Below are 21,362 nucleotides of genomic sequence, written 5' to 3'. Positions count from 1 at the left end.
TCGAGTGTGCCAGGTGGGAGTCTGTCTGTGTGTGTCTGTCTGTCTGCGAGGCGCGAGGCTGCTGACTGCGAGTTTGGAGGTGACTCAGTTCAAAAGGAATTTACATCAACGGGAGGTGACTTTCAATCTAATAATAATTGCCAGCCGTTAATTATTCAACTAAGCACAACTGCTGTAACATACCTTGTGAAGGCGCTTAAATCACTTGACTTCTTTTTTTTTAGCTTTATTATCAAATTCAGTCAATCTATACAGTTTCGATCCATTCGATCCATCCTGCCAGAACAAACGTTGGCATTTTAAGTTCCCAAAAACACGGTGCTGTGGTTAACGTGGTTAAGTTTAAGCAAAAAACCCACTAGGTTATTGGTTTGCTTAAACACCCACTTCTGGTGGCACAATCACAGCTGAAAATGCTCCTAATGTCTCACTAAAAAACACATAACTTCTGGTGGCACAATCAAGGCCAAAAATGCTGTTGGTGTCTGTTTTAGTTGCACAATCACAGCAGGAAACACTCCAGATGTCTCACAAAAAACATCCTCTTTTGGTGACAAACTAACAGTTGGAAATACCACCGATGTCTTGTTGAAAAACACCCATTTTTGATGGCTCAATCATGGCCAGAACTGTCACGTTGTCTTGCAATAAAACAGCCCCTTTTGGTGGAAAAACAGCTGGAAATGCCGCTGATGTCTCAATAAAAAACACCTGCTGTTTGTTGCATAATCACAGTTTGAATGCCACTGATGTCTTGCTGGAAAACAACAACTTTTACTGCCAAAATCATGGCTGGAAATGCAGCAGATTTCTCACTAAAAATCAGCTGCTTTCTGTGGTACAATCACAGCTGAAAATGCCGCCAATGACTGCCTAAAAAATCCTGCTTTTGATGAAAAAATCACGGCTGGAAATTCTGCCAATGTCTCGCTGAAAGAATATGAGCTTTTGAAGGCACAATCATAGTTGGAAATGCTGCTCGTATCTCGCTGAAAAACACCTATTATGATAGCTCAATAAAGCCTGAAATGCTGCCAATGTTTAATTTACATGTTATCAGAACTTTGTTACTTTACAAACATTAATATAATACATACAAAACATACAAATGTAGCGTATCACTGGTTTACAGATCTTACTTTGCCAACATTTTTTTCTAGCAACTGGGCTTTAGTCTGACTTTGATAAAAATAAGAAATAAAAAAATCTTTGCTATACAGATAAAAAAAAGTATGAATTAAAATGAGCACAAAAGCAAGCATGAGTACCCAACCATTTTTCTTAGTTTGGGTTGAATAGCAACATTAATAAAAAGCTCCAGAATGTTTCTTATTACTATTATTATTAATATTATTCGTATTACTTTCACTGGTGTGTTTTTAAATGTATTCAGTAGTTTTCAATAGCATTTTCCTTTCATTCTGTCCCTGATTACTGAAACACTTTTCTTCCTCTTCATCATCAGACGACTGCATGTGACATACAATGCAGATTGAAATGAATATGTATCTATATTTCCCTTTCACAATCATTAAAGTACAGAGGGTGCTGCTTTGGCTGATTTTCCAGTCTGCGTCTGCTGTGAAAGAACATGGAAGAATTGGACCAGAAAAACTCATAAATATTTTATCATGTGTATTTCCCCTGTGATAAGAGGGTGTTGATTTATTTTCTCTAAAACGAGAACTTGAGTGTCCTTCGTTCTGTGATGTAACAAAGTCTAAAGGACCATTGCTTAAACACACAGCAGCTAAAAAAATAGACTATAACATCTGAGTAACAGAGTAGAAACTGCTGGTGTGTCCACAATGTTCACAATGCTTTGCAGCATTGTGTGAATCCCTGCAGCCACTTTCACCACCACTGCTGCACTCTGACGTCATCGCGGAAAGTTCTCGCCGCCTGGGGCTTCACCACAAATCACTCCACCACTGGAGCTGAGACACGCATTTCAGCACAGACATTATTGATTACTACAGTTTTTTTTTTTAAGAACACACTGTCAAAGTCAAAGCAGGTATGCACGAGCCAGAGTCCACTGCTCAGAAGATGCAACAAAGACAGTCAGTTGTTGTTGATAGTGCTGCCAGCTGGCTCGCTGTTAACTCGGCCGCCAGCAGCAGCAGCAACGGCAGCAGCAGCAGCATTATCCGGAGCGTTTGAGACGGGCTGCTGGAGCCGATGAGTAGAGCTGATGTATTTGAGCTGCAGTTGCCCACCAGAACCAATTGATACCTAGTCAATAAGCCGCAGTGAGATTTGCAGTAAACTTTTGCTGGATTCTGTGCAGCAGCTGAGAGCTTTTATTTTGTTCAAAGATAAGCCGTAAAAAATGACTATCGCCGACAGGAACAAAAAGCAGCTGACCGCTGAGCAGTTTTGACTGATATCTTCAGTCCTCTGGAAACAGACACAGTCTGAACGTTTACACGATGTTAGAAAAAGTTGAATGATGATATCAGTCTGACTAAAACTGGACTTTTAAAGTACATGCAAACACGTTAGTCTGAGTGAAAGCGGACTGAATCAAATTTCTCAAAACCGGACTAACACACTCAGAGTGGAAGTCAATTTACTCCGTCATGTAAACTCCTCAGACTGTAACTACAGTCGGCGTTCTGCGTGTGCTCCTAGTCACTGCGCGGCATCCTTCTGTGTTTACGGATAGGGACTGTTTGTCATTGATGAAGGGGGAAGGGGCGCTGTAAAATGGCTCAGGCATTTAAAAAAAAAAAATGTAAGCACGAGGGACATACAACTTGAAAAGCTGGCATTTTATATTTATTTTAGATTTAAAAAGGTCACACCCCAGCCACCCCAAATAAAGTACAGTCCCACAACACCGGCACGAAAGCTAAGTGATGTCCTGCTGTGGACGGGGCCGCAGCAAACCATATTTCAGACACTTTAAAAAATAAATACCAAAATCATCACTGTTCAGTGGATAAATGAAAAATTTGACATAATGGCTTCAAATCCCCGTCGTTAAGGGCTGCAACAGCAAAGGAAAAGGATGAAAATATTCTAAATATAGCATAAAATTAAAAGGATATTGACTTTTTATAGGTGGCTTAAGACTAATCAATGAAGGCAGAGTTTGCTGAGCGCTGATTGATTATATGTACGTGACACGGCGGTTTTTAAGTTCACAGTTGTGATTGTGATGCCTTCAATATCCTGACTGTATATATAATATAGGTTTATAGCAGCTAGCTGAAAGGGGGCTTATCACCACGTACTTCCGTCAACAAATCGATTTCCCCCAGTGCATTTATACAAGAACAAGAAGTCAGAAGTGCAGTTAAATGACCTAATCCAGCTATGACTGCAGCTCCACTAAACTGCACATGTAAACATACTGACTACAAGGTTTAGGTAAAGAGTGGAAAAATGGGAGAAGCTCAGCAACATCAAAGCAGCGAGCAAAAAGCTCACTGAAAGCTGATTCATTACGCTCACCTGGGCCTCGCAGGCTATAAAAGCTGGCCCAGGTGTTCACTCTTTCTCTCCCTGCCTCCAGCAGACGTCCACCCTGCACGGCTGCTTCTGGTGCAGCAGACCTGACAGCACGCCTGACACACATCCACATATGGCTTTCACTACTGACTTCGCTGATTTCCACACGCCGATGTTCATCTTTGAATGTCTTAGTTTAATAAATTACAAGTGATTTAAATAAATCTCAACGGCCAGCCGCCATGACAGTCACAAAGACAGTGGGAGGGGCGTAACCCTAAGTGGGGCTGAGCATAACGAGAAAATCAAATCTGATATTTTTGAGCAAATACCTTAACCCTTAGGGCACACTTTAATACCACACACACTCGTATCGCTCTGCGCACAAAGTGTGCTTTTCAAAATCAGGCTATAAAAAATATTATACATCAATATTTTTTTTAAACTAAAATCAGTCCTAACCAAAAATATCAAATATTCATTAATTTGCAGAATTGTAACCCTTTAACTGCCAGGTTTTTGTCATGATGCTACTGTGTTTTTAGATGAAAACAACACAATAAATGAATTACTTTCAATATACGACATGTGAAGTAGTTTTTCAGGGTTTTTATGATCAATCTGGGATATATCAATGATTTGCAGCAACATTGAATATGACAGTGCATCTAGTGGAAACGGCATGTATTTTGTCCATCTGCCAAATATGGTAAAAAATGAGGTGGAAAACAGTAAAAAATAGCAAATTCCAAGCGAAAAGCCCAGAATGACACCCAGAAATAATACAAGTCATGTTTTTATGCTTTGATGGCCGTGGGATCAAAAACTGAAGTTTGAATGGGTTTCAATGGCACATTTTTTGCACTTAACAGTATGAATTTAACAATTCTGTTTTCAGAGCATATCAGAGAGCTGAGCTGGAAATTCCAAAATTAAACAAACACACACAATCTTGCCAGAATGAATGCCATATGCATAAACACAGCCAAAAGTATTTAAAAAATGAGTAACGAAAAGTTTGTAAAATGCACCAAACAGACCCAAAGGTTTACTATCGATATTGTAGGGTTAACTATTGGTGCTTTCACAAAATATTCACACAATGAAATTTTTGATAAATAATCATCAGTAAAATGGATATAATGACAAGTGGGTTAAGACATATAATAGAGTTGCTAGAATATTCTGCTGAATTTGGAAAATTACATCATTTTACTGTAATGCAGCTTTTAAAACCAGAAAAAGAAATCACTAGAAAGACTTAAAATATTAAATTATTCAAAATGTAAGACGATATTGCCCTGTACTACTTTAAAGCACACGGTTATGATCATTTTTCCCCTTTAGATGTTGTTTTAAATTCCACTCCTTGCACTTGGAGTATTTTTAAAAAAGGGCAGATCAGTTCATTGGACTCGGTGAGTTTCTGAGATGTCCGTTTTCGTTATAAAGATCAGTGGTCACTTAGCCGCAGCTGCTACTGTAGGCTGCGGGGTCAAAGGTCGTGTAACTAGTGTATCTGCCTTAACTGACCTGCGAGGCCTTGTCGGTGTGGAAGTGAGCCTCAGCCCTCGACTCCTCCAGCTCCTTCTGCAGCCTCCTGCACTTCGCCCTCCACTGCCGCACGGCCTCTTGGGCCCTGGCCTTCAATTCGTCTCTGCTCCTCGTGCTCTCCTGGAGCAGCGCCTCCGTCTCCCTCCTCTCCGCCTGCCCTCGGCTCTGAAAGGATGAGCGAATTCATAAATACGGTGCGTATTCATTCTTTATAATCTGAATCAGTGTTTTAAAAGTGTGGGGCGGATTGTTAAACGTCTAACAGGCTTAATTCTGAAGGATCTCATTACCGCGGCGTCTTTACATTGTAATTTTGTGAACTTATGGCACAGAATGAAGCGCTACACTCAGCATGCTTCCAATTTAAATCTGCCACTAGAACAAGCACCCTTCGTTTGAAATCCTTGAAGTAAATTACCTTTCTGCTGATGAAAACAGTATGATGCGACATGAAAAAATACCTGCATCTCCTTTAACTGCTCCAGCATTCGGAGCTGCTGTTGCTCCCGTCGCGCCAGGTCTGATGACAATTCCTGAGAAATAGAGAAGAGAAAAGGTCAAGGACGTGTGTGTTTGTGTGACCACGACTGCTGCTAATGGGAGGAAAAGGACAGAACAGCGTGCGGGGTGCAGAGGAAGGGGTTTAGGGCGATGGAAGTGAGGAGAATGAAGAAAAAGATAGACGGATGTAAAAAAGAAAAAGTATGAGAGGTTTTAAAGGAGAAATTCACCATGTTTTACGTGGATACCCAATTAGTGTGGATGATAAAACCTCAAATACTAAAAGGCGTCTGAACAACTGACTTCACTGTTCGACTACGCATCGGAAGAAAACAACATAGATCTACTAAGTGGTACTAAGTACTGTTATAGTTAAGTTCAATTAAGTATTGTTATGATTAAATTAAAAAAACAACCTTGGAAACAAACTCGCTGCTCTCAGGTTCAGATTCTGCAAAGATTTGCAAGTTGCTCTGGGGCTCCGTGGTCACAAAATGTGACTAAATGGCTGCGATCAGAGCTCTGCAGATACATTCACACGCTACTACCACTCATAAAGTTAGACTGTTACCGCAGCACCGTTAAACGTGATGATTTATTCTCTGTAAGCTGGAAACAAACTAACAGCTCTCCAGTTCATATAATTAATAGAATTTGCAAATCACAGTGGTGCTTTGTGAGTGCAAAATGTGACTAAATAATCACAATCTGGAGCTCTGCAAAAGCTCTGTGTTTTGTGTGTCTGTGAGAGGCTGAAAGCTGTAAGAGAGAGAGGGTAAAATGAAACGCAGAAACGAGTCTCTTAGCCGGTGGCTAAAAAAAAAACAAGACAATTTACACTCCCCGTGTTCAAAGTAATTTTATGCATCACACTTGAAACAACCTCAAGTACAAGTTACTCGGTAGATTTATCTGTTTTATTCATTCATTCATTTACTTGTTTATTACTTATCAACAACATTATATTCGATAAGTCAGCCACCCCTTGTTGAGACTGTATTTATGCTGCCTACCACTGGATTATCTGCAGTGCTGGTCTAAAACTCATTCAGAAAGGAAGAGTTTCACTGGATTACCTTCATATCCAAAGAAAATCACAATCACTTTAAAGTTCGATTGAAGTTTTAAGTGAAGGGCAGGTGAGGTTAGCCGGGTGCCGTTTAGGTATTTCTGCAGAATAAGGCTGCCAGTTTGGAGTAATTAGTCATAGCCTGATTAGTCATAGGCCTATTAGACTGTGTATAAATTCAGTCACTGAGAAAATTGAATCTTCCACCCTATTCTCCTCATTATACTCCAGTTTTGCTCATTTACTGTTAAAATGAAACATTTTCAACGTCTATTTTGATCTAGACATAAAAACCGTGAGAGACGCCCCAGGTGATACATGCAAACACCCACTTCATCTTTTAACACCTACTCGGCAATAGGGGAAACGTGGGAGTTTAAACACATTTTTCGGTGAAAGAAACATCAGAGATTAGAGGAGTGTGCCAATGCTTTAAGTGCAGCTCTTCCTACTAACATTTTATTGATACCCACCGCAGCCTTGAATACCCCTGCATAGCAAGGGAATTTTTTTTCTTCATGTTTTTATGTCTTGTTACAGTGATGGAAGTGACACGTCGCACCAGTTTGAGGAGGATAAATGACTGCTGGTTGACTCCTGATCTCCTATTCCAACTGTCACTTCATCTGACGATTCTAAGAGGATCAAGTGGCGTGGAGTTGGCGGAGGATGCGACCACGGATGAGAGGCACCCGACAAACGGAAATAACCGCGCTCAGGGTGGAGACGCCGACACGGGAAAAGTCAGAAAGCATGCTTCTGTTGTTTGCACTCCTGCTGAGAAATCCTCCGTGTATTTATACGTGAGGGTGTACTGCAGAGACAGCCGCGTAGATGAGTGAAGCCATATTCGCACGGGACTCGTATTACCAGGGGACCTCGTGTGATTTAGAAATCAGCCCCCCATGTCTGTGTTTTGTGTGCACAGGATGAGCAAAGTCTATGTTTTACTCAAATCTGCTGACATTTTCCCCAGATATGATGTGAACAGTCATTTTTAACTCCACTCTGCACAACACAAAACATTATAGTAGACATGTACAGTGTAAACAGCCATTTTCAGGGAGGAGACGCCAGACGCAGTGCCGGTTAAATATAAACCGATATCTTAAGGCTATAACACTATATATATAGATATTTTTAAATGTCGTTTAAACTAATGTTTACTAAAATACATTACTGAATGAACTGCAGTTACAACAAAGTTAAATAAAGTAGCTATTGTCATATAATAAAGTTGAATACTTTACTGTTATAATAACATTTAATAAAATACGATTATAAGAAGGTTAAATTAAGTAATTTACAATGAAATTTAAATAGTATTGTTATAATTAAATAAATCAGAGCGGGGCCCATGGTGCTCTTTTATTCCCACTGCAATACACTTTATAAACCATGCAAGATCGTCATTGCTTTTTTTCATGTAGCTTTGCACACGTTTTTGTTTTTATCTTAAGAACTGTGAGAGGCTTTTCCATGTTGTTTGAGCCCCAGAGCGAAGGCAATTTCCTGTCACTATGTGCTGGACAGTAACGTTTTTCAAATCTTGAATAAGCTGCTACACAATGAGTATATTTGATATATATCGCCCACCCTGAGTTCATATACACATATTACCCACACTGTTATGACCAAAAGCTGGTTAAAAATCAGCAAAGTTTCCCTTTTAAGGAATGACATGCGATGCCTTCCCTGAACAGCTGCTGCTAAAACGTCATTGTTTTATGTAAAAACACACTAAAACACAATTTATGTGACACACACCTCCACCTGTAAGCTGAGTTGGACCCTCTCCTTCTCCTTGCGGTCCAGAGTCCTCTTCAGTTCTTCAACCTCACCAAGTACCGAGGCTGTGCGCAGCTGGGCTCGCAGCTCCGCCACTTCTTTCTCCAGGCTCAAACGATCTAAACATACACACACACACACACACACACACACACACACACACACACACACACACACACACACACACACACAGGCACATAAAGTGTTACAATTGATTTCTACATGTGGAGACAAGTAACATAGAACGAGTGACAGCGAACTTAAGGTGATTGATAGAGAACAAGAAGTACACTGCGCCTTCTGCAAAAAGGCTAAAAGCACAGGCATGAGATAAACATTTTAAAGAGACTCATTATGATTTTCTCATTTTCTGCACATTATATAATCAGGGCTTCTACAGGTTTCATACACTTGAATTTAATGCATTTTAAAACTTTCTCAGGATAATTTTCAAGCATATTTAAGACTCATTTTTGGACAAATCGTCATATTCATATACAAACACTACAGGTTAGGTTTTTTTCTAAATTATCATTAGTATATATATATATATATATATATATATCCTGTATGTTAACATTTCTCCAGTAAACCTCTTTGTGTCTGTGATAAATAAGTAAGTAAATACATTTTAACTTTTTATGTACTTTTAAAGGAGCATGCCATTTTTGTTTGGTTTTTGTTATCAGATTAATGTGTAATATTTTTTATAGCTTGATTTTGAAAAGTGCATTTTGTGCACAGAGCGATATGAGTGTATGTGACATTAAAGTGGGCTAAACAATGTTAAAATGTTCTAGCAGAAACCCAAAATGCAAGTATGAACCTGAGACAGGCCCCCTCAAAGCACAGTCAGTTTTTCTAAGCTGACTCTGAGATTTATTTCACCTCTTTACCTTCATATATTGGACCACTTGACTCGGTCACTCGAGGCAGACTGAGCGTTTGCAGACGTGAGCAGAATTTAAATGAAGTGGTGTGAGATGTGAATGAAGGAAGATTCTCTACGATAAACCAACATGCTGATAGTAAATTATTTCACCTATTTACCAAATCAGTAAAAAAAAAAAAGAAAAAATTCTTATTGAGCGAGTACAGAACTTTATACGAGCTTATAAGAATCTGTCATTTTCAAACTTTCACTGCCTTTAAAGCCCTTTGATGCCTTCAAATCAATACCAATAAAAAATAAAACTGAGGGGTATTGATGGATGAGATTTCCAACACTTTTCTCTAAGCAACTCACAATCTTCTCTCCTATTTCTGCCGTTACGGAGTTGGCAGTAATCTTTAAACCCGCCCATTTAACCTGCATCCAAATCCTCTCTGTCTTCCTGTTTTTTTGTCGTTCCTTCACCTCCAGACTTAAATCCGGTACCTGTCCCTCGCTGTCCCTCCTCCCTGTCCGAGTGGTTGCCGTGTGGCTGAGAAGTCTCCGGTCGGGCCCTCTGCAGCTCAGTCCTCTCCCTCTTCGTCCTCAGCAGCTCACCGCGCATGTCCTCCACCTGGAGCCGTGCGAGCAGACACAGAGAGACATCCGGCTGTAAAACGACACTGAAGCTCTTCAGAAGACGCTGCTCTGTTTACAGTTTTGTCCCCCGAGGTTTAATGTACGTCTGCATATACAATCAGGCACAAACAAACCTGTTGGACGAGGGACTCTCTGCTGTCCTCAGACTGCTCCAGACGTCTTCTCGCTCTCTCCAGCTCCTGCTCCATCTGACGGGAGCACAACAATAACAATGTCAGGACGATACATAATTTATTTATAAAGTTCATTTGATAGGGACAAACAAACAAGCTGTAGTGACTTATGTTTCACAAATATAGAGATCATAGCTAATACTAGTTTCCAACTCCAGCCCCAATTAGGCTTTTAGTTAAGAGAAATCAAAATGAAAGAAGATATCAAGGTCACATACAATAACAGTTACGGTAAACAGAAGACAAAAAGGTAAATATGTTAACACAGAAAAACAGAGTAAAAAAATATTTAAAAAAACACACCAATATCAATGTTACATGCGCTTACAAAACTCAACTATAAGACATTTCAAAATAATTAAAATTGCTCACATCTCTGATTTTGCTTCAGCCAACCTTTAACACTTTTTGTTAAAAATCTTAATATCTTGAGTTAAATTTATTTCGGCTGGCAGTGTGTTTCACAGGAGAGCCTGTGGAAGTGTTTTGGAAATTGCTGGAGAAGCAGCAAGAGTTTGGTGTGAATAAGCTTCGTTGTCAGAATGTCATTATGTGTGCAGAATTTATTATCTACAATCTGAGTTGAGGCAAAGTTGAGAAAATATTGGGAATATTCTTTTTCGGGAGTTTTTCTTGGGTGATGTGAGGGTCTAAGGGCAGAGGGATGTCGTACACTGTAAAGCCCTCTGAGGCAAACCATGTTTTGTAATAATGGGCTCTATAAATAAAACTGACTTGACTTGAAAGGGGTTATATTTAATTTTCAGCTAAAAAGTGTCGATATACGAACTGCTTCGGTAAAAACATGAATGCTAACTACCTTACCTGCCTGGTACAGGGTTCCTGCAGCTTAAGGTAAGGTCGATTTAAGAGGACATTCAAGTAGAAGCCCAGTCCGCTCTGATTGGTCAGCTGGCTCTCTCTATGCACAGTCTATATTATTTGTTACACTGTGACGTCACCAAGTTACAGAAGTAAACACTGAAACTCAAACGAGCTGTTTCAGGCAGCTCAGGAGCAGAGAGGGGTCCCTTTGGCAGGGACTTAAGGCTTTATTACTTAGGAGACCTTTTACAACCACTACAATGCTACACAAAACAACAAAGAAAAGGGAAAAACCCCAAAAGCATAATAGGGCCCCTTTAAAAAAACATATAAAAAATGGGGGCACAGTTGCAAGTTGCTCCCAGTTATAAACTTTAGTATCATTGTCTGTCTGGACTACAAGTGCTGCCAATTCAGTAAAAAGATGCAGGAAGAAATACGCATCATCTTTATAAAGCAAACTTTCATAACACTAAGTTCATAACAAGGTGTAGGGGTCGCCCGATATTGGTTTTTCAGGGCAGGTACTGATACCGATTATTAGTACTCAATGAGACCGCTAACCGACATTTGGAACCAGTATGCATTTACAATAAAAATGAAAACATTTTTGTCAAAATTTTGAATTTGGAATATAACAAACTCCAGCAAAAAACCTTGTTTAAATGCTTTTAGCAAAGGTTTAATCACAACTGAAACCTTCAACATCAAATACAGCAAGTTCCCTGCAACTTTTTTTATAAAGTTCAGTGAAAATTTAAATAAAAAATATCTCCCTGAGGTTTTACAAAGTCAAAGTTCCTCCCATGCTGACACTTTCTTTGCATGTATTGCAGACTGCCTGCTGTTGGTTGAGTGTAATACACACACTTTTTCATTAACTAATTTTATCGGCGATCATTAAAATAAAATGCCGACACAGATAATCTGCAAAATACCACATATTTTTAACACAAAAACCTTCCTGTGAGACTAAATATATTCACCTTGGTCTTCTCCCTGTCTGCCTTCAGCAGCCGGGCTGTGAGGGCCTCCTCTCTCTCAAGGCCTTGAACTTGACGTCTCCCTGAAGTCTGCAAAAACACAATTTACAGGCTGCAGCATGTATCATTACAAAAGCACACACATAAGAGTAGTGTAAGAATGCAACACGAGAGGTGCTGTTGCATCACAGCTTCCCCCATCTCGTCGACTTGGAAAAAGATACTGGCATCATGGTGGATTTGTACAAGAGCTCAGATCCCACTCAATCCCACTCATAGCGAGCGGGCTGTGATGATGAATTACCGGCTGCTAGCAATAACATCTACCCAAGTGACTCATCATCTATTTGATTCACATCACAGCGGGCCCATCGGTGGGGAATAAATGTGCCCTCTGCTCTCCCTCCTCTCCTGCTCTTTAGTAGTAAAAGAGATTATTTTCCTCTTCATGTCCTCATGCTTGTTTATTTACCCTTAATTTTTGGACAAATGCATTATTTCCCATCGCCCTGGGCCCTGCTGGTGTCCCATTAGGGCACTACCGAGGAGAGGATGCAAATGAATTGGAAGCTGCTATCATTAAACAGTGTGGTGAAAAAAGGCCTAATTCACAAAAGGTTATCAGTCGGGTTGCAGCTACACAGCGCCCCTCTGTGGTCTGCTCGTGAACTGCAGCAGAGTCTAAAGGGCCCCTTATTAGCTCCGACAAAACGCTGTCCTCAAAACCAGCAACCAAGAAATAAATGCTTGAGTTATTTCATAAATGAACTAACATTATGTTGATGGTTGTGTAATATGGGTGATTTGTGTGGCTAAATGGAGAGAAGCAATGTAAGACAGCAATAATACAACATAATGTGCGACTGTGGGCATCAAGCTTTGAGTCTACATCACCAAAGTGCACCTAATGACAGAGCTCTCTCAGCTATAGTGCTTTGAGACAAATGTACGCCTGATGAAAAAAAAAAAACATGATTGGCATGAAATGTGGGAAAGCAGCAACTGCTTGCTTAGCGACCATTTGCACTGCATCCCAGTAATTGCCTAGGTGTGCTTTATAGTCTCGTAAAGGTGACACAGTGGGAATGCTGCTTTCACAAACAAGGGAGCACTGCAGTACATTAGAGGAAAAAAACCCTCAGTGACGAGCGTGGAGGAATCTGGAGATTTTTTTTTGCATGCTACAGACAACACTCGGTGAACAAATGCATCTAATACCAGCATTCATACACATTTTTATCAATGGGTTTTTTCCCTGGATGGGAAAAAAATGGCCAATGGCGCAGGCTTTTTTTGTCAGTTATTAAATTCTAAAAAATTGACATTTTTTTTTCTTTAAACTTTTTTGTTAATTGTTAAAGAAAAAAATGGCATTTTTTTCACTTTGAAAACTCTGGTGATCTTGTTATTCTTTACAAATTCTCTTGATTTTTTTTCTTTTTCTTTAAGAATTAAAAAAAAAAAATTAAAGAAAAAATCGTCAGTTTAGGAAACATCAGAAAGCAGCGTGGAGGCCTGTTAAAATGTCTCAGTGGTTACTCTCTTTATGTATCTCTTACTTATTCAGTCTTTCTTTCAAACTCGGTGCAGAATAGTCTTAAAATATTCATCTCTCGTGTTCACCTGGGTGTTGTGTTTCCATCAATGGCGATTGAAGCTGGAGCCAATAAAATGCCACTCATAGCCATTACATTAAAAAAGCCAGATGTTAGCGGGTGTTATTTTTTTTGTACGGTGCAAAAAGGGGTTAAATTGTGTGGAAGATTACTGATCGCACCAATTATAGTGTGTGGTTTTTGTTTTGTCTTATTTTGTAAAATAAAGAATCAACAGAGATCACCTGTGAATGTTTCTGCATCCACATTTTACTGCGCTTGCATTTGACCCTGTTTAAGCCAGAATTGGCAGCCTAAATAGCTTGTGATTTTATTTTTTATATTGAGCGTTCATAAAGCGTTCTGTAAATGTCAGCGGTCTGCATTATTACTCAGGAAAATCAACAAGCATTTATTGCTGCTAATGGTCACGCGTGGGTCGAAAGAGTCCTGCAGACTTGCTTTCTCTTGACTGCCTCGTGTTGAAAAGATAGATTTTCACTGAAAATTAGAATTATTATGAAAGTCTGCGTGTCGTATGTGATGTTTCTTTGTTTGCCTGCTTTTTTATTTTTTATACATGTGTGCTTCATGTGTCCTTCACGCTGGCTCGTGTTCGTTTTAAGCGCTGACACATACGATCAGTGCTCCGTCACGGTTTTCACTGGGTTTCCTTTAACGCTGAATGCTCCTCTGTGAGCTTGGGTGTCGTTCTTCTGTTTTGGTGTGACTTGTTTCTTTAGTATAACATTAACCTGCTCGGGGACTGCAAATAAAAATTGGCTTTTGATGTTAATTAATGTGTGTTGTCTCTGATGAATAGTTAAAAAAAAAACAACATTTAAAGTGTACTTCACCCCCCAAATGACCACCGATCTGATTCGGCGGACACGACTCTGAGTCGGCTACAGCCCTGTTCAATTCAGTTATAAAAAGTACGATTTTAGCAAAACTGCACGTTTTTGGAAAGTACTGAGCACGTGACTGAATAAATGAGACTCGAGCTGTGTGAGCGTTTTCAATAAAACATTTGATAAACTGTAAAACCTCAATTAATAGCCCGGGCAATTATTTACTTAAATCACTGAACTCGACAGGCTTATATTTGGGACAGGCGTTTAATTCCTTTCACACAAAACTGCTGCTGAGCAAAGATGGGAAATATAATCAAATTATTTATTCAACCCAGAAGTTAGCAGGAAATTTATTTAAAAAACTACAAGAAAACTACCTGTACATTTGCCCAAAAAAACTGGAAAGAAACCCACCAGAAATTAAAAAGAAAATTCATACAGATGACAAAAAAATCAACAAATGACCTGAAGCAATGCTTAAATTCAGAATAATTCTGTAAAATAATTTAAAATAAATAATTATGATAATTACAAATATAGTTGACTGGACATTTTTCCTTTGCTTCTTAAAAAGTCTCTCTCTTGTTTACTATGCTGGTATTACTAACACTGTGAGTAGTATGTCAATGTTGCCAAAAGTGTAAACATATATACATATTTGTATGCGTGATCTAAGCAGCTAACTAACTTTATCTCCAGCAGGTCGCCAACAACCCGAGTTTTTGTGTCCTAAGAACAATAAAAATGAGCTGCACGGTGACCAGACTGAGCCTGTAACAGAGACAGGCCTCTATGTGTCGAAATGTGTCGCCACACAGAGCTAGTAAAAGAGACTGGGCTTTTATTTGAAGTTTTACGGTAGTTTTGCTGTTGTTAAATATGATGTTAAATAACTTTAAGGCTTCAATTTTGTTCATTTTTGGGACTTTTGATTCACTGTTGAGGCATACGTGAAAAACAAAGTTTTCTTCGTGGACGAGACGTCACACGAGGAGTTTTGGATGTGAAAATGGTGATTTAAAGGGTGAAGTATTTCTTTCAGTATTGTTTTATTCCATCTTGTCTACATCTCTTCCCTGAGTTTTGTGCCATCATGTCTCCAGATTATTTGTCAGTGATCTTTTCGAATGTGAGAGAACACGCGAGTGTCAACCACGAGGTGTGGGATGGAAAGATAACAGCAGATGAGTGGTGAGGAGGAGTGTCACCTCCTGCAGCTCGTCAGACACGGCCGCCCGCTGATCAGGCCTCCTCTCTCTCGCCGCGCCGCTCTGCTCGCTGTGCATCTCTCTCTCCAGCTCCTGCAGACGCCGCTCCACACGAGACGACACCTGCAGACAGAGAGACGGAGGACGCCTGAGGTCACGCAAACATCACCGGCGCGGGGATGGCAGCAGGATATGATAAATGAGACAACAGGAAATTAAAAGTGTGGGTGACAAAAATATATAAATATCTTCCAGAGCTGAGTGGAAGTAGGACATTCACGGCGCGAGAATTCCCGTCTGATCAGGAAGCGTCACATCTGCCTGTAAAAGACAGTTAATACCTTTATCTCGTCACGTTCGCAGACGCTCACGGACGCGACGAGATAAAAAATATTAAACATGTTTGCTGTCATTTGGAGCAGCGTTTGTGTCACAGTAGTGATGGTGCAGCCATGTACCTCAAAATTAGACTGAATATTTCCTAAAGTTAGACTGTTTTTCCTTAAAAAAAAAAAAACCAACACAAAAAAAGTAAGTTCTGTGTCAGAATCTGAAAGATTGTTTTTTTGTGATGGAAATGGATGAGGATGCTGGAGAGAATAGAAAATATGAATTGGTATTTGATCCAAATGGATTATTTTTATTCTTTTTTTTGTTTATTCTATATACTGTATATATATACAGTATTCTATATACTGTATATATACAGTATATACAGGGTATGAGGTTTGGCTGAGCTTAATGACAACAAACTTATTTTTAAACTTGATTTTAAATCATTTTAAATTATCTTTTTATCTTTCAACCTCGTCTGCACTTTTGCTATTTTCAATAGTGATTTTTTAAAAGCATTTAGTAATTAATTTTGCCTTGTATATCTCATCTCTTTTGTCTTTTATTGTAAATCTGTGTCTTTTATTATGTTTTTATATTTTATTGCTCTGTAAAAACGCTTTGAATTGCCCTGTTGTATGAAATATGCTATACAAATAAAGCTGCCTTGCCTTGCCCATTTGTTTGGTATGGGGTATAAATGTATTTTCTACTGTCTCTACAATAAAATAACAGAATTCATGATCTTTTCAAAATTTGACCTTTAGTTTTCAAATTACAGTTTGTATCTCCAGAGGTGTATTGCCCACTATACATTTAAAACTTTAATAATTAATTAATTTGCAAATTTTATAAATATTTAAATAGCTACTTTCTTTCATGTTTTGCATACATTTTTAAGTGAAACAAACTGACTGTAATGTTCTGAATGCCCGAAACAAATCTGAGCTTTCAATGAACCGCAATCTATTAACATTTCTCAACAAAACATTTAATTCCTGTTTTTTTACTATCATCGTCACTGTGGTGCTGCTACACTTTCAATATCCCATCAAGGACAATTGTGGTTAGTGGAGAATTTATCTGATGCAGTGAAACAAACTGGAGTAGCAGCTAAATCTGATGACCCATCAGGCAGAAAAATAATAAGAACAAATAAATAGCAATAAATGTTTTGACTTTTGTATTACTGATCATCTGTAGAGAATAGGCCTAAAAACATAAGTACATCTGTGTGTGAGTATTGCTAATGTTACAGCCTTATCTGGGCAAAGTATCCTCCAGGATACAGATACTGAATACCTAGTAATCAGAGTCGTAATAATGCAAACTATTATTTTTCAAAAAAACAAATACAAGTGTTGAATTCTACATTCTGCACACAGATAAAGCACTGTATGCAGAACAGTTTACATGCTACTGTTAACGCACTTTTGTCCTCTGTATGAATTGTTTGGTTTTGTTTTGTTTGTTTTTCCTCTTTCTTTTTTCTATAATCTGTTACCTGCCAAAGGACAACGGATGTAAATTAGTAGTCCTGCTAACTCCGGCACATTTACAGTAGTATTTTATACTGATGTTCATTAATATGCTATGTCTGGTTTAAATTAAATTATAATTAATCCAATTAAATTAAATTGAAATCATGCAAAAACAATGGACAATTATACATATGAAAAACCAACACATGTACCTCATGGCCATCAGCACTGTTACATTTTGGAATTTGATACCATTGACTATATTTTTTGCAGGAAGTCACATGACCTGAATAGTTCACCCGCCTCCCCCTTCAGTGTTTCACATTATTATTAAATTCACCCACTCAATGCCCCTCCCCCCACAGCCTGTCAAATGACTGTATCTCCAAAATTACAGAAACTGTTATTCAGGATGCATCCGCCCTTCCTCTGAAGTCCACAGAGCTAGAAAGCAAACTTGACGGTGTTTGAACGCGCTGCTACGACTCACCGCAGTCTGCCTCGGGTAGGTTGTCATGTGCTCTGTGAGGCTCTCCATCGCTCGCCTGGTGTCGATATCAGACCTATAAAAAAAAAACAGACAAATCAGGCACACTGAAAGTATTCACACATCACAGCTGGCCGGTCGTTTTTGAAAAATCATTTCCCAGAACGTCATTGATCAGGATGTGAATGCATAATCTGACGCCGCTAAAAATAATGATGCGGCTTCAGATGTTGAAATATAGCGGCGGATCAATTCGGTCTGGTCAGCGGCAGCAGCGGGGAGGAGAGATTTTTTAATAACCCGAAAATGTCAAATTCTAATGTGTATTGAGAGAGAGTGAGATCGGCTGTCGTTCGACTTTCTAGAGCCACATCTTTAAGTTCTCGATGATATTTTATCTTCTCTCACAGACCCAATAACCGTGCATTTGTTTTCAAAGCTCAAGCAAAACTTTTAATGTACAGAGAATATAAAAAAAATTCAATATCCTGCACAGGCCCAGTAAGAGCTCAGACATAAGATTATGTGGGAAATAATGATGAAAAACTCTAAAAGAGAGACTAAGAGTCCCCTTGAGTGTGGATGACTAAATCAGTGTGTCGTCAATTCAGAAAGCTTAATTCAAACTATTTTTCTCTTTGAAACCGGAGGATATTGACTTGATTTCTTTAAAAAAAAAACATGGAATGACGACAAGCAATGTAATTAGAAATCGGCCACCAATTACCAAGAAATTGTTAAAAAAAAAATTACAAGAAAATTAGTGGGGAGAAAAAAATAAAGTAAAAAACAAATCAAACTAGAAAATGACCTCAGCAAAATGCACAAAAAAAATCTATAGCATAATTTCAAATTTACAATTAGAAGACTTATAAGTACAGTTTTCTGTGCATCTTTTCAGATTTTTTAAAAATAATGTCCTTGTCACGTTTAACTATTTTTCGCAGTTTTTTTCCCGTAGGTTTTTACTGTTTTTGAAAGAAATCAAACTATTTTTTTTTCATGTTTCAGAGGTTAAAATGATTGTAAAAAGGCATCTAAATGCAGTCAAAGAAAAGTGATGACAATCCAGGTTTTAAAGGGTTAAGGACATGCAGACTGAGGAAAGCAAGGTGATTTAGTGTTTCATTTTAATTTATGTTCAAGACAAACTAAAGCTAGACAAACCATTTGTGCTTATTGTTAAAATGGTGGGAGACAAAACAACTCAGTTCTAAAAACCACCTTGTCTTATAAAAAAAGACAAAAGCTGGTGAGTTCAGCCGTGTCCTAACTTGTGTGCTTAGTGTAAACAACATAGAAACATACTTATTTCTCCTGAGGATTTCTCGATCCAGGTCGTCCGATATTCTCTGCTGGTCACAGCGCAGATCCCTCATGGATTGGTGCAAAGTGTGAATCTACGCGGGAAAGACACCGAATACAAAACGTCACACACGAGTAAACAGGGTTTCTACCGCTTAAAGACAAGTTCGATTTAAGACCTTTGAACGCTGCTCAAAATACCATTTAAGACTAATTTTAAAAAAAACGAAACTGAAGCAAAAACACAAGCTTACATCAATTATTTAAGGTTAGTGACAACTTGACGTTTTTTGAAACATACAACCTGTTTTTTTGTTGTGACGCAGACACAAGTGTAACAGATGTAGGAAATATACGGCTATTGTTGGAGGGTTTTTGGGTCTTTTTTTTTCTATTTCTCTCTAAACGCATGAGTCTGATTCCTTGACTCTCATTTTACAGAGTCTAAAAAACTTTAAAAAACTTTAAAAAACGTTGCAAAAGACTTTTTGCAGTTATCCCGATCTGTGCCACATTAATGCGCGAGGCATTCAGTTAAGTTTGGGGTTTTTTTTAAAGAGATTTTTTTTTAACATTTTACATTCTACGTCAGGAGTATGAAATCTTAAACTTCTCATTTTTAAGCATTTTTAAGACCTCTGATACCAAATAAGGCCTTATTTTCAGATTTATGGATCCTGTGCTTTTTAAGACTTTTTAAGGACCTATGGGAACCCTGGAAATGTTCTTTCATTTCCTTTACAGTTATACACATGCTGCAACCACTGCGGAAACAGCATTTTGAAAAAAATAAGAAAGAGGCGCTCCTGAACACACCATAGACCTAAATACTCACACGAAAAGTATGTAAATGAAATCTTAAGCCCTTTTCAAGATTAGCATAATAGTGTCACATCAGTGTTGTTGACTCAGTGTGCCCTCCTGTGGAAACTTCCTGACACTACTTGACAGTGACGCGTGACACCGATCGGTCTGTCACTGCTCTTACATCCTCTCCTGTCAGACCGGCATCCCTGAAGCGAACGCCGGCAGACTGAGACCTCCTCCTCCGTCCTGGCGTGCTCGTGTAGTCCTTCAGAGGAGATGTAGGGAAGAAACGCTGACCATCTGAAAAAACAAATGTTCATAAGTTAAAAAGTGTTACAGGAGGAGCACGAGAAACAAGCATCACAAACTCACTGTGGAATATCTTCAGTGTGCTCTTTTCATGCTTTTTTGGTCTTTTTTGTAAATTATTTCTGTGTTTTCAGCCTTTCTGTTCCATCTTGTAGCAAATAAACCAGAAGTAAGAACGGGATTACTTCCTGCAGATTTAGGAGGTAGATTGAACTTTTTTTAAAGCCACTCAGACTTAAGTTTGAGTCAGATAGTTTTATATATAATAATCAAAACTGAAGGACAAATTTACATTGCCCAAATTTTTATTGTAATATAATTTTTTTTTTTTTGTCCAGTGAAAAGTTAAATTATCTGTCAAATGTTCAAAAAACAAACTTTTTTAAATTGAGATACATAGAGGCAATGAATATATTATGTCTTCATTAAAATATTCATTTGGTTTATGAAAAGAAGTGGGAAATATCTGGCATTTCTGGCCGGATTTTGTGTTTCTCACTCTGCATGTGAGATTTCACTGCCTGGATTCCCATCATGACAAGTTTAAGGAAAGAAATGTATTACATTTTTTAACAAAAAAATAAATGTTACCAATTAATTTGAGATTTTACAGTGCAACATCAGATACAAACGATTCATAAAATTCTACCACACATGTCTGAGTAATTTTGAAAGACTGATTCATGTCAATTCAATACCAATTTAAGCCTTATTTTTAGATTAATGAATTCAAAGCCTTTTAAGACTTTTTAAGGATCTGTGGGGGCCCTGGAGAATACAATGAGCAGACAGCTGACAGTAAAATCCTTTCTGTTTCTCCAGACCTGATCCTGAGAAATCCTCCAGGTCACTGGTGTGCAGAGTGGAGGCCGAGGCCGAAGCGCTCCGAGCCCCGTTGGATCTGCTCATCCTCTGAGTCCGCAGCTGACTGATTGACTCCTCCAGGTTCTCCTTGAGCTGTGCAGGTGTGCAGGTACAAAAAATCAGACATTAAACTGAGAATTATTTAAAGGTATCAAGAAGCCAAAACAGGACTGGTAAAAAAAAAAAAATAGGGAGAATAAATTCAGAAAAATGGATGGTGTTTTTTGTTTGTTTGTTTG

The 21,362-nt window shown here is 38.6% G+C and overlaps 1 protein-coding gene across 3 annotated transcripts in view; it reads right to left on the bottom strand.

Annotated features, from left to right (window-relative positions):
- Positions 1–21,362, bottom strand: part of cep128 (centrosomal protein 128) — an 80,238-nt gene that overhangs the window by 56,758 nt on the left and 2,118 nt on the right. For 2 of the 3 annotated variants that reach the window (XR_006106646.2, XM_042504011.2), the window contains exons 3-13: positions 21,084–21,216; positions 20,132–20,250; positions 19,147–19,238; positions 17,842–17,914; positions 15,538–15,660; positions 11,884–11,970; positions 10,013–10,087; positions 9,726–9,873; positions 8,348–8,487; positions 5,472–5,543; positions 4,990–5,175 (exon numbers count right to left, since the gene is read on the bottom strand). Coding sequence is in view for 2 of the 3 variants with exons in the window: in XM_042504011.2 (XP_042359945.2) it covers positions 4,990–5,175; positions 5,472–5,543; positions 8,348–8,487; positions 9,726–9,873; positions 10,013–10,087; positions 11,884–11,970; positions 15,538–15,660; positions 17,842–17,914; positions 19,147–19,238; positions 20,132–20,250; positions 21,084–21,216 (1,248 nt within the window). In the remaining variant the exon portion in view is untranslated. The remainder of the gene's footprint in view (positions 1–4,989; positions 5,176–5,471; positions 5,544–8,347; positions 8,488–9,725; positions 9,874–10,012; positions 10,088–11,883; positions 11,971–15,537; positions 15,661–17,841; positions 17,915–19,146; positions 19,239–20,131; positions 20,251–21,083; positions 21,217–21,362) is intronic. The other variant, XM_042504012.2, reaches the window with a different exon arrangement.

Source organism: Plectropomus leopardus, chromosome 16 (genome assembly GCF_026936395.1).
Source record: "Plectropomus leopardus strain MGB_pleo_1.0 chromosome 16, ASM2693639v1, whole genome shotgun sequence".
NCBI lineage: Eukaryota > Metazoa > Chordata > Actinopteri > Perciformes > Serranidae > Plectropomus > Plectropomus leopardus.
This window is presented reverse-complemented; position numbering and strand designations above follow the sequence as displayed.